At 44.0% G+C, this 13,881-nt stretch overlaps 1 protein-coding gene across 3 annotated transcripts in view; it reads left to right on the forward strand.

Annotated features, from left to right (window-relative positions):
- WARS2 (tryptophanyl tRNA synthetase 2, mitochondrial) overlaps positions 1-9,284 on the forward strand; it is a 52,422-nt gene extending 43,138 nt beyond the window's left edge. For 2 of the 3 annotated variants that reach the window (XM_075764331.1, XM_075764338.1), the window contains exon 6: positions 1,063-9,284. In XM_075764331.1, coding sequence (XP_075620446.1) covers positions 1,063-1,511 — 449 coding nt within the window. In that variant the 3' untranslated portion in view covers positions 1,512-9,284. The remainder of the gene's footprint in view (positions 1-1,062) is intronic. The other variant, XM_075764348.1, reaches the window with a different exon arrangement.
- Positions 9,285-13,881: the final 4,597 nt, after the last annotated feature.

Raw genomic sequence — 13,881 nt, forward strand, 5'->3', positions numbered from 1 at the left:
GAGACTGTTTCCCAGGAAATAAAAAAAACTCAATTTGAAAGAAACAAACAAAAAAACTCCAACACTTTTCACTTTCCGCATGAAAAGCATACCTTCATAAGGGCACAAGTATATGCAAAACAATGAAATATCGTAGATGAATGGAGAAGTTAGGGACCTATACAGGCTCACTAGCTGTAAGTGGTTAGATTACCTGGACTCCTTCAAATTTACAGAAAAAAGACAGACTGTTTCAAAAGGTGATTCAGAACAGAGCACTTTCTGGGGCAATCTGAACGGTACCCAGGAGGAACACTTATCCTTTCACTGAGTACATAGGCCATCTATGAGGAGTATGTGGGTAATCTAGTTTGCTGTATTAGGTGTCTAAAAGCAATTAGCGTGAGTACTTTCTCGATCAGTGGTACTTTGTGTACTCCATGAATGATGTTTCTTGGTGAAAGACTGAAACAGTTTGGGTTGACGCTGTTAAAGAAATACTTTGCGATATTCCTCTAACGCTACTATTCTATTTCATGTACATGCGTGTATCTTAGTAGTTTGTACAATACCCATACCTTTCTTATCTGAACAGTGCTTTCGCTCTAATGGAGTTGGTTAGTGTTCAGTTAGGGATCTTTAAATAACTGTATTTAGGAGAATTACCAAGAGATTTTGGGTGAAAGTTTCCTAAAGTAAGGAGATTAACTGTTCAGGAATTCTTTTTTACCAGTGGATTTAACCTGTTTCTCCCCTGTTACAGATCTTTTCAGTAATGTGCAGTCTGTGCTTTCTGGGTAACTTGTCCCCAGTGCTAGGAATGCAAGGGAGGAGAGAGTTTTGGGGGAAAATCAGCATGTAGTCACAGAAAATGTTAGGAAGTGTCCCAGCAGAAGTTCCTGCTTAGCAAGGAGGCAGGGAAAGCATAAGAAGCGTATGTGATTGTTTTATCCATGCTTAAAAATGAGTTGTGAGCACAGAGAACTTTGTCATGCTGCTACAAAGTGTTCTTAGCAATTGTCATAAGAAAACATTGTCTATGTGTGTTAATGATGATTCCTCCCTTTTTTTTTTTTTTTTAAGGTGCAACAAAGAAAATAAAATCCCTCAGAGATCCAACAGTGAAGATGTCCAAGTCAGACCCACAGAAGTTAGCTACTGTTAACATAGCGGACAGCCCAGATGAAATAGTGCTGAAATTCCGCAAAGCTGTGACTGACTTTACATCTGAGGTGACGTACGACCCAGCTGGTCGCCCCGGTGTCTCCAATCTGGTGTCCATTCATGCTGCAGTAACGGGGCTTAGCATAAAAGAAGTGCTGCACCAATCTGCTGGTCTCGACACTGCTCACTACAAAATGGTAGTAGCAGAGTCAGTTATTCAAAAATTTGCACCTATCAGGAATGAAATCAAGAAACTCCAGGAAGACAAATCCCATCTGATAAAGGTTTTAGAGGATGGAGCAGAGAAAGCCAAAGAACTGGCTACCCCTGTCTATCAAGAAATAAGACGACTAGTGGGATTTCAGTAGAAACTGATGAGTAGTTGCAAGGATTTTTGTTTCCTGGATGGACATTTTGTTTATTTGTATCTTCTTAATAATTTTGATTTGAAACAAAACCTTTTTTACCTGAAACAATTTTTTTTTTTTCCTGGAAAATCCCAGTAGAACATTGCAGGTGTTTGCATTAAAAAATGTGCATGAAGCCAGATATTTCCAGTGGGACCAGCACTGAGCTTGTCTTGGATAGTCAAAGAGGGAGGATGGAAGCAATCACGATTCACAAAGAAGTCCTGCAAAGGCAAAATATGAGGTTGCCCAAATGGGGTTTTGGGTTTTTCCGTTGACCACTGCAAGAAGCTGAGGTATAGGCAAGGTGATCAGAATCTAGCAGAAATATTTGTAATCTTCTCAATAACATCCTTAGCTGTGCATGTGATCTTGTTACAGATGGACAACTCATCCCATTGGTGGTTATTCAGCTTTGATATGGTGGTTGAATGTGTTCTTGGATAACCAGAATAAAAGCACAGGCTTACAAATCAAAATGCTCAGAGTGATGAAGAGAGAATTTACTGCCTCTCCCTATCATGTCCTCAAACTCAGTGTAATTTTGTCTCTGCATCTAGTTTGTGTGAAGTGAGTCAGTGTGTCTTATGGATGCATGTATCCATACTCTAAAACTCACTGTGACTACTGTGCTAGATGGCCTCTTTGATAGTCACTCCAAAGAATCCAGAGAGTGCACTTGAATTTCATTTCTGCCACCTGTGCCATCCTGCTGGTCAGGTCTGAAGTACTTCAGTGACAAACATGTTCTTCAGCTGCTCCTATTCCACCTGCTGTTTGGTTTTGCAGGGAGGTCCAGGATTTTTCAGTTCAGCATCAAGTCTAGGATTCTTTTAAAAAAGGTGTATGGGAGAAGATGTAATCTTGTGTGAAGGAAATCTTAGGTTGAGAAATCAGGCACCTTCCTGTAACATTTAAAAAATTACTTGTTTAGAAAATTATGCTGAGGTCAGAGCCAGACTGAGATTAAATAGTTCTTTATGCAATCTCTTAAGAGGCTTTATGAGCATCAAGAAGGCTCAGTGATGGGAGAATGGTGTTAGCCTCTGCTGATCCTGGGCTTCACAAGATACGCAGACTGGGACCCATGAACCATGGCATGTGTTGGGGAATGTGTGGCAAAGGGGAATTGTCAAAAGGAGACACCCTCTTCTGAAGAGAGGGTAGTAGCACATGTTAAAAAGTAATGAAAACACTACTGGTCCTGTGCCAACATATTTAAGTGTATTATTGCACTTACTGGTGCTGTGTTTGAAATTGCTATACTGTAATGTAAATTGAGTTCATCCTGTACTCTGGCAGCTCATAACCATTATATGCCTACAGCATTTGTCACGAAGGATTGCAGTCTTACATGACTTAGTGAAACTGGGAGGGTTTCTATGTAATGCAGTTGCTTGCTTTTTCTTTTTTTTTTTAAAAAAGTATTTAGTTTTGAATTTAGTTAATTATCATAGTGAGGTGGTTCAGAAAGAATTATTTAATTTTGCAAAACAAGAAATTGTGGACTGACCATCTGTAAATCTGTATTGAGACCTGTATTTATTTGTTAGGCATCTGAAGAAGAGAACTGCCATGCAAGAACTTGGTGATGACAGAGTTTCTAAAGTTAGTCAAGACTTAGAGGAGCAGAGTGGATGGTGACAGAATGATGGGAAACCAAACTCGGTGTAGACAAGTCCAAGGAAATGTCCTCTGGAAAGAAAAAGTGTTTTCAAAAATAGACCCTGGTTTCAAGTTAGCTGCAGAGTATTAGGAAAGGGCACAGTTATAACTAGTAGTTATACAACAGTAGTTTTACAAAACTTTTGTCAGGGTTTAACAGCCGCATTAGTCTGCATGGGAACTAAGACAAAAAATTAAGGCACAGAGTTACCACTGCTTACTGACTTGGCATACAATGTTTGCTGTGACACTTTTTAACATGGATTGATTTCTGCAAAGGTCCCACAATAGGTTCCTTAAGAGAAGGTAACACAGTGCTCGTGGAGATACTGAAAATCTTTTAACACTAGTGTATCTAGTTTCTTCCTGTTCCTCTTTGTCACTGACAAAGATAGGCGCATATATTCAAAAGATGAATCATTGTTTCAAGTTGTCTTTACACTTCTGATACTCAAGTCACCTAACATGTAGGGTTGGCATTCAACACACTTTCTTTCCAGTGAAAAGGAAATAGGAGTATTCTATGATTCTAATTATGATTCATTTTTTGAATATATGCTTCTATCTTTGTTAGGCAGTTCTCAACCCACAGTGAGGTGGATTGAGAACTGGCTGAATGGCAAGGCCCAGAGAGTTGTGATAAGTGGCGCAGAGTCTAGTTGGAGGCCTGCAGCTAGTGGTGTGCCCCAAGGGTCAGTACTGGGTCCAGTCTTGTTCAACATGTTCATTCATGACCTGAACAAGGGGACAGAGTGTACCCTCAGCAAGTTTGCTGATGATACGAAACTGGGAGGAGTGACTGACACACCCAGAAGGCTGCACTGCCATTCAGCGGGATCTGGCCAGGCTAGAGAGTTGGGTGCAGAGGATCCTAATGAAATTCAACAAGGGCAAGTGTAGGGTCCTCCGCCTAGGGAGGAATAACCCCAAGCACCAGTACAGGTTAGGGGTTGACCTGCTGGGAAGCAGCACTGCAGAGAAGGACCTGGGAGTCTTGGTGGACAACAAGCTCTCCATGAGCCAGCAGTGTGCCCTCATGGCCAAGAAGGCCAATGGGATCCTGGGGTGCATTAAGAAGAGCATGGCCAGGAGGTTAAGGGAGGTTATCCTCCCCCTCTACTCTGCCCTGGTGAGGCCACATCTGGAGTACTGGGTCCAGTTCTGGGCTCCCCGGTTCAAGAAAGACATGGAACTACTGGAGAGAGTCCAGCAGAGAGCTATGAGGATGATTAGGGGACTGGAGCATCTCTCTGATGAGGAAAGGCTGAGAGAGCTGGGTCTGTTTAGTCTGGAGAGGAAAAGGCAGAGAGGAGATCTCATAAACACTTATAAATATCTAAAGGGGGGGTGTCAAGAGGATGAGGCCAGATTCTCTTCTCTGGTGCCTAGTGACAGGACAAGGCGCAATGGGCACAAACTGGAACACAGCAAGTTCCATCTCAATATGAGAAAAAACTTCTTCACTTAGAGGGTGACCGAGCACTGGGACAGGCTGCCCAGAGAGGTTGTGGAGTCTCCTTCTCTGGAGATATTCAAAACCTGCCTGGATGCCATCCTGTGCAACCTGCTGTAGGTGATCCTGCTCTAGCAGGGGCATTGGACGAGATGACCTCCAGAGGGCCCTTCCAACCCCTACCATTCTGTAATCCTGTATTCATATGTCTTCAATGTAATTTATTAAAAGGGAAAAAAAAAAAAAGGGGGAGGTGAGGAGATGACATGAACAAGGAATTCTGGGTTGTTACCCAAGTTGTTCAGAGCAGTCTTTCCAAAACTGTTAGATTTTTTAATCTTTTTTTTTTTTTTTTTCAGAAAATCATGTAGGTGAAACAGGAAGTAAAGCTTCAAAAGAGCCCTTTCTTTGGGGTAGAGGTTTAATATATTACATAGTTAGCAGTGTTTCAATCAAATTTACTATTTTCTCTCTTTTTAATTCAAGAATGGATTGGGGTTTTCCCCTTCCCTTTCCCCTGTCAAACACATCTTATTTGCCTGACCTGTTTCTTTCAAGTAAGGAAATACGCCTGTGTTTTCTTCTTCAGGAAAGTTAAATTTGTGTAAAATGAGTGTATTCACCTACCGGTTGTTGATTTAGCCTTTTTATTTTAGTAGTTCCTGTGGAAGAATTCTCATAATAAAAGCTGTGTCTGCCCAGTGAAATAATCCCAATTCCGCTAACAACCTTGATCATGAGAGTCCCCTGAAAGGAGACAACCGTAATGTAGATGTTTGCAGGTATCTGCTGCCTATTTCAGTTTTCTTAGAGCGTGGATTTTCTGGGAAGTTAACCATTTTGGCATTTAGGTTAAGAGTCTAGCTGGACCTAGCCTGGCTGCCTCTTTGCAGTCCTTGAGCCATTTACTTGGCATATGGGAAGAGTTTGGCAGGAAGAAACTGAGCTTGAAGCAACATGTCCTCGCTACTGTCAGTAAAAGTTATTTGATACCAAGCTACTCTGATCTCTTGTCTCTTCTTCTACCTCCCTGTTTCTTCTTCAGAACATTTTTGTAAGCGCCCATTCTAGATGGTGTTCTGTGGCAGTGTTTAGCAACGTAGCGCAGATGAAATAGAGCAGCTTTTTAGAGAACAGTCGTTGGAGAAGGATTGATGCTAAGCATTTCAGAAGGATTTGTTTCATGCCAACTCTAGTCTGGTGCCTTGGGGTTTTACTCTTTGTTTACATCTGGAGTGCAGTAGGTGCATTCCTGAAATGCATTTTCATGTTTGGTTGCATCCAGTTCATATTCCCTGAGACTCCTCTGTGATGCTTGCTGAAGGGCAGTTAGTGGGGACATCAGGGAATTTCTGCAGAAGTGCATTCCTGATCCCAACCACTGTGTTAGCGTAGACATGCCCTACGGTGCCGTGGAAGTCATTGTAAGGTGTTCTTCCAGGACTGGGTGGAAAAGAGATACAATCGCATCTTTCCTAGTTGAAGAAGGAAGAGTTGAAAGGCAGAGAGGTATCTTTATCCTTTGCTGTGTTACTCTCTGTTTCAGCTTCCTTTTCTTCAGTGATCCTTTTCCTCAAGTGTGTGCGGTAATTTCTGTCTTGGTCTTGAAATCTCCTCCTTTCCCATTCCTGTATGTTTAGTGCATTGGAAGTACATATGTAGTGGTTGGGATCTGCAGTATCAGACCTAGCATCTCCAGGTAACTGAAGAGATTCACTTACCTTTAGAGATGAACATCAACTCCACAGTGAATAATTTACTAAGCTCTAAAACGTGTATACACTTGAGACGTTTGTCTTTGTGACCAATGGTTCCTAGGAAGTCATTGTATCACTTACCAGAAGATGCTGGTAGTGTTTTCTGCTCCCAATTTAGAGCACCGAATTTGGGAATTTTAGATTCAGGAACAATGTTTTCTTCAGCAGAGACTTCAGATGATGATTGGCCTCATAAATTAACTCTGGCACTGCTCCAGCATCTGCATATGTCCGTGCCTCAAATAACCGGAGAGTATGTATGTTGTACATTATACTGGAATTTGTTTGTAAATCTTAAAGATGTAGTTGAAGTATAGTTAGTTTTCAAACACCACGATCTGGGTTCTCAGATTCTCCAGAAGGCCTTGTGCATAGTTCTGATTCAGTGTGTGTTTATTTACAAACAATTCAAGCAAAACTCCTTAGCAGGATCATAATTGCCTCCATTCAAGGTTAGGGAGTTCATATGAGTGAGCTGTAAGTTTAAGGAAGGACAGTGAAATGGGATCCTTGGGGACTGACCTGTGTCTGAATGTTTTGGGAGTATAGGTTATCAGAGCAAGTGTTTTCTTATCCTTGGTTAGGGCCATCATGATCCTGATGACAGTACGGCAGTAAATACTGCTGATGAAAGCCTTTATGTCAGCTTATGTAGGAACTCTGATTTTTTGAGGACTGTACTGTAACATGAAACTTTACCTCTTCTGGTCTCTGCAGTTTGCTAGATTATTGTGTGACCAGAAATCTGTTTGGAAACCATTAGCCAAAGCCAAATCTGATCCTTAGCCTTTGGATGTTTTCCCAAAATGGGGATTTCCCAAAAGAGCTTGGTTTTGATAAGCTACGATACCAATTTCAATAGTTGCTGTAGGATCAGTAAGAGCCAGAGGTCCATTCTGAATGACTTATTTGTAGTGATCATTACTGCTCTGATGCACGTTCTACTTATCCATATGGCTTCAGGATCGTAACAAAACTCAGAGAGGGTCTGTGTGTGGTTCTGATAATAGCAACAATACGGACCCAGGTGGGTTTGAGTCTTGAATCTAGTGAGCATGCTCTTTCAGTGGTCCAGCTTGGTTAGATTTATGTTTAGAACAACAGATGGATCATTTACCTGCACCGATATCTCTGTATTTGAGTTCCTGGATGCCACCTACCTGTTTATTTATGACTGATAGCTTAGAGAAATAATCTAGCATGCTAGCATGGAGAGTCTAGTGGAAAAGGTTTCTGTTCAGGAAAGATGTTATCTCTTCTTGCCAGGAAAACAAAAGCTCTCTGGTATATTGGGCTATATAATTTCCTTTAAATAATTTGATCCGTTCCTTCTTTCTGGGTAAACGTCACAATAATAGCTGCAAGAATGTCACAGCATTCTGTAGTCTGAAGGCTTGGAAGGACACAGGTATCTCCTGTCATCATTTCAGAATTCCCTGACTTTACTAGTTGTGTGAGCCAGTTTCAGGGAAAACGCTGCAGCAAAACTACGATCTTCTGTGACATTTATCAATCTAATTAAAGCTTTTGTGGTTTGGTTTGGGTTTTTTTAACTCACTAGGTTGTGAGAGAAGACTTTTGTTAAACTTTGAATTTCCAACCAAGCTTTCTGTCGCATAGTCCTTTGGTAACCAGATGACAGCTGAGGTAATGGAAAATTCTGTTTATTGTCACAGAAGATTCTGTGCTGATTCCCACTGTCATTTATGTCGGTTTTGTTGGTTGTGCTAATGGTTGGTCATATTGCGGAAGGTTTGACAGAACAGTATTTATTTTGTGCCAATGAAAAATCATTCTACCTGCAACAGTCCCACATTATTATGCAGATGGTAGATCATTTTAATTGATTAATCATTTTGCTTTTAGGCATCAGATTTGGTTTTACAATTATTTTATATAAAACCAAATGCCAGCCTCCTGCACTGAGGGATGAGCATGTGTGCCAAGTTACAATAGACAGTTTTAACATCTGGGAAGATATTTTGCTACTGTGGTAAATTGCTGTCACAGAACACCGTGGCTGAAGATGAGATTACCCGCTGCATGAGTGGTCTCGTGCTGCCTGTGGACATGAAACTAAGCCCTGAGCTTAATGTCTGTTGTGCTGTCGTGCTCTCAGCACTCCAACATGGCTGTGAGACAGGAACAGCAAATCTGTGCCACACCAGAAGGCTCGATCAGTTCCAGATGTGTTATATTTGGTGTATCTGCAAGATGAAATGTCAGGACAAGAGTTCCAGCACCAAAATCCTTAAAAGTTATTAAATGTTTGGTAGTAACAGCATGCTTGTAAAAGCTTGGGTATGATAGCATGGTCATAGCCTTGTTCGTATGTCTGACGTGAGAAGTCATACGGCTGTCTGTGATGATGAAGTAAAGTAAGCCATCTGCTTCCTCAATACAATCAATGTAAAGACAGTATGAGTCTAATTTGAAGGGTTAATGGATTAACCCTTACAGGTGGGAAGCAACAGCTTATGGCAGAGCAAGATGGTACCAGATCTCTCTTGCTGTCCTAAACCATTCTGAAACAAGATGCTCACAGTTCAGGTGAGGACTTCAGATCAGACAAAGCACAGGCAAGATCCTGCATGGACAGTGTCACTTGTCCCACGTGCTATTGTATCTACAACTCTCCGACCAGTCTGATTTCCAAGGTGCATCTTCATTGTTGGTGTGACTTTATTGTCATCCATCAATATGAAATGATGGTCACATGCTGATAAAATGAATGAAACTTCTGTTAGAAACATTGAATGTATGTTCTCTATTATCTTTGGTGGAAACTTCTTTCCTGGTGCCCCAGGATTTATAGAAACATATTGTTAAGCTAAATACAGGTTAAACTTCTCAAAACAAGGCTACTCTCTGGCATTATCCAGAGTTTCTGGTGGAGGTGGTCTCTGGCTTCGTTCACTCTGTTTATCTTCATGTTTCCTTCCCTAAACCAGATCCCTCTCTGAGTAAAGTAAAATCTTGTACGTTGAATATTGTGAGACTGACTTTTTATTGTGACTGAAAACAGTTGTTCAAGTGTATTTCAAGACTCTTCATGGTGTTTGCTGAATGGATAACAAAGGTTTCACTAAGTCCCTCTTGAGTACTCAAGCCAAGACAGATCTTTCTGAGCGGGTTGGGGCTTGCTCTGCCCACACTTATTCCTTCACGGCCTGTCTGGCAGATGTTTGTACAGCAAGAATGACAAAAAGAGCAATTTTCTGTTTAGGCTTGTAGACTGTGAGTGGCATCCATTCTTTTTAGGCAGCCCTCATCAACTTTGTTACTGACGTAAGTGTTTGCAAACCTCCAGAATTGAAGTTGTGTGGATATTCAGGAGGAAGAAAGCATGGCTATGTACCTTATAGTTGCTGTGGCTCTTCAGGACTTATTCTCCACATCTGCTATGTGTCCTGCCTTCCATCTGTTCTGGTTAGAAAGTTGCTCCTGAGATTCTTGCTCTTAAATATAGGTTACACTTTTTTCTTGCAACACTTTTCTTGCAACAGTAAGCAAGGTGTGCAGAGTGAATGCTGGGCTTCAATGGCTGTTTCAATTTCTTTCAAAAGAATCCAGTCATACATTCCTGGGGCATACATGGAATCCACGTGGACAAGGCATCTCAAAGGACCATGGTTTAACTATAGTTTTGATGCACAGAAGGCTCCTCCGCACCACATCAAGAACACTTCTCAAGAAGCACTGGAGTTACTGTCTAGTCACAGGCTGAATGCACTGGACACGAATGACTAAGCCCATTTCTTTCTCAGAGCTAGTGCCTTCACTAGGCATGAACGCCGACACGTGAGGCAGAAGGGCCTTGATGGACCTTCGGAAAATGTTGGCTGGGGGAGAATTACCGCTGCCATTGAGACAACTAATCCAAGCTGTGACACTTGTGGCTTATGTTCAGCAACATGAACCCCCTAGAAGGAAGCTGTGAAGTGGATAAAGTTACTGTGTGGGCTGCATGAAGGCTGCAGGTTGCATAGTGTTGGTGTGACCTGTTGGGAAAGTATCATTATGGTGTTTAATAACCATTGCAGAAACAGCTCAGGGATGTGCTGGGATTCTGAAGATCTTGGATTCAGGTGTGTTCCTGAACTCTATGTGGGAGCAGGTTGTTCTGGCTCCACTGAAGCCAGAAATGTGCTTGGGGGGGTGGGGGGTGGGTGTTATTTCTAATAGGCTTAATTCCTATAGAGAAATGGTGGTGGTAAAATAGACTTCAGAGTTACAATACACCTGGGTAAAATAACAGCAAAATTGAAGTGCTGAGCATCGCTACTATTTTAATCCATTTTGCTTACCAGCATCACATCCTGGCAGGCTGCCTTGGCATAGAAATTCCATTTTTTTCCTTCTTTAAGCCAGCAAAGTCCTGACTCAAAGGGCTTCACTCTACTCTCTGCTTGCCTTTGAGGAGATGGATTAGCTGAAGTGCGAATGTCGTCTTTGTGGTTTATGAGGATGTTTCAGTAGATGATGAGTGGGTTGTCAAGGGAGATCTCTGGGTGGGCTGAGAAGATTTAATGGATGCTGGAAGGTGTGTGGGGGTAGGGTTTAGCTCTCTTTAGTTTAAAATAAAAAAAGTGTAATGTATCTTCAGCGGAGGATCAGCAGCCAAGAATTAAAATAGAGATTTATCAACTTTGTAGAATGTTTTTCTACAGCTTCATAGAAAACAACCAAATATGCACCATCACAGCCATTTTGGTGTGTTAGTTTTAATCTCATTTTGGGTCTTTGTTGTCTGCCTTGCACTTTTCTGCTCCTTTAGTATTATTTCTGCAAGAAGAGTTTCGCTCTTTGGTTAAGCAAAAAAAAAAAAAAAATCTGAGAATATGTTTTACCTTCTATTTCTTTGACGCCCTTGAGCAAGTTGCTTAACTGTGCTTTGCCTCAGTTTCCTTTGCTATAAAATGAGGCATAGGAAACTCCGTTACACAGGTATTGGGAGGCTAAACTAATATTTGCCTAGCATTTTGAGCCTTCCAGTTGAAGATGCCCTCACTTGGCACTGAGTTATAGTATTTCTTCCTCAGATGCTCTATTAGCGGTGCTTGTGGCACAAATATAGTGAAGTGTGCTGGAGGGCAGACAGTTCAATCCAGAGTCATAAATAATGAATCCACTGAAAGCGTCAAAGTTGTCTGCTTCATAGAAACCTGTAGGCTATTGCTTTCTAACTTGATACTTTTTTTTTTCTGCTGCAAAATGCCTGAAAATGTCCCGAAAGAAACTTACACTAGGGTCTCTACTGCAGCTCCTTAATCTTTGTCTCCTTGCAGCCTGAGAGTGAGGGCCTCTGGCAAGGATCTAATATCAAAAGAAGGGTAATGCCACTACAGGGAGGGGAAAAATGATTGCTAAATTTCCTGAATAGTAAACAGTTGGAGTTTGGGTGGGTTTATTTTAAGGAACTAGTCACTCTGCTCTTCTCGCCCTCGCTGTGCTGGTGGATGTCTCTAGGGTGGGATGCCTCTCCGCACCCCGAAAATAGCAGCCAATGGAGAAAACAGGTTTGACGGGTAACGTGTCACAGGGGTTAAACAGCGGTGGGGAGCGTTGCTCAGCCTGCGTGGGTGGGAAGGAGCCTTCCTTCTGCCGGGGGAGCTCCGCGGGTCCCCCCGCGGGCGGGGGAGCGCAGTGCGCGGCGGTGGGCGCCAGGGGGCGGGCGCGGGCGCGGCGGCGGGGAGGGCAGAGCCGCCCCCTCTCCCCAGCTGCGGCTCCGAGGAGATGCCGCTCAGCCTTCCGACTTCGAACTGGTCCCCACGGGGAGGGAGCCTGGCTCAGCCCCTGTTATTTGCGGTGTGGGTACAGGACGTCTGCCATCAGCTCCATGCAGCGGCGCTGCGCGGCTCCGTAGAGAGGCTGGGCTGTGTCCCGGGCTCCCCTCGTGGCCTCTGGGCACCCACCGAGCCCTCCCAAACGTCAAAAACAAACAGGAGGCGTCTTGACGCTCAAGTTGCGCGTCGCCTTTCCGAGTACCTTGTCCTCTCCCTCCCTTTCCTCTAGGAGGATGCTCGCTTAATGCGCGGAGCAAAGCCCGAACACTGAAGGTCATCCTGAGCTCTCGGCATCCCGAAGGGCACTTTCCTCGCTCTCCCGCAGGCTTCAGAGCAGAAAACGGGGCAGATCCTGCCCCACCTTCGGGGTAGTGAAGCCCTGTAGGGGAAACGAGGGTGACTCCAGCCCCTCTCCCATCCCTCTCCCGACACTTGTTCCCCAGCACTTTCCCTCAAACGACCCGGAGGTTGGGAAGGATTTCGGTGGCCGAGTGGTTTGAAAGCATACGGGAGGGGACTGTGCAGGCGCGATCGGATCTGCTCATCGGGAGTTAGACGAGCCGAAGACTGGTCCGAGCCATCGCCTCTGTAACGTGGGGAAACAGGGAGAAGCGTGCTACATTGCCCGGGAAACCTGTCGTTATTTTGTTTTCGAGAGAGGGCAATAGGATCGATAGGGCAAAATACACCTGATCCTGCTAATTGCAGCGAGGACAGAATGAATGTATCGGCAGATAAAGACGCCTGCCTTCTTTTGTTGCAGTAGGAGCTCCGATACACGACCTTTTCCTCTTGGCTTTATTCGTTTCCCGCTGCCTCTGCCGGGACGAGCTAAACGTGCCTTCGGAAAAAAAAAAAAAAAAAAAAAAAAAGCAGAGACGTGGGGTTTGGAAAGCCAAGTCCGATCCTGCTCCTGTATCCCAACCTTCAGGCTCTTTCAGCCTCACAATGCGATGCTAAACCTCTCGTGGCCCTGCATCTGCTTGTCTCCGCGGGGTCGGAGCGTTGCAAGTCTCCGAGCCCCGGTGTGGCGGGAGTGGTGATGGAGGAGAGGGGCAGCAGCCAGGCGGAGAGGGTCTAGTCCGGAGCCCTTCGCCTCTGCCGTCCTTCTGAGGCCCCAAACTCATGGGTGGGCAGATCTGCACACATCTGTGTCCCCATCCAGGGACTCTCGGGGTGTTAAAGCAAGGCAATGATTGACTCCATCCTATTTCGGCCAAAGGAAGCGTGTTTTGCTAACGCAGGGAATAAAACTGCGAATTGCACCCCGTCATGTAACATTTCCCGCAGTTTGAGTTCTTTGGGACGAGCGAGAGGTTAAACTCTAGGTTCACGTGAAAATACCCCGGAGACAACGTGCGTGGGGGAGGCAGCAGGAGCGGAGGCACTGCGGTGCTCTTGCTTTTCAAGCATCTCAGCGGGAAAAATTGCGGCAACTTCCCGACGACGAAAACCAATTTAGGGGAGAAAAGAAAACAGAAAACAATTAGAGAGTTGATACGTTTCGAGAAATGAAGCCTTGAGCGCCCGGTACGGTTCCGTGCAGGGTACAGCGTTAGTTGCCTTAGCTAATCCCGCTGAGCATTTTTATTCATAGCTCGGCAAAGCCTGGCGGGTCCCACCGATCCCCCCGCGGTTTTAGCGGAGGCTCCGGGTGCTGGAGCCCGCGG

Source organism: Balearica regulorum, chromosome 1 (genome assembly GCF_011004875.1).
Source record: "Balearica regulorum gibbericeps isolate bBalReg1 chromosome 1, bBalReg1.pri, whole genome shotgun sequence".
NCBI classification, from domain to species: domain Eukaryota; kingdom Metazoa; phylum Chordata; class Aves; order Gruiformes; family Gruidae; genus Balearica; species Balearica regulorum.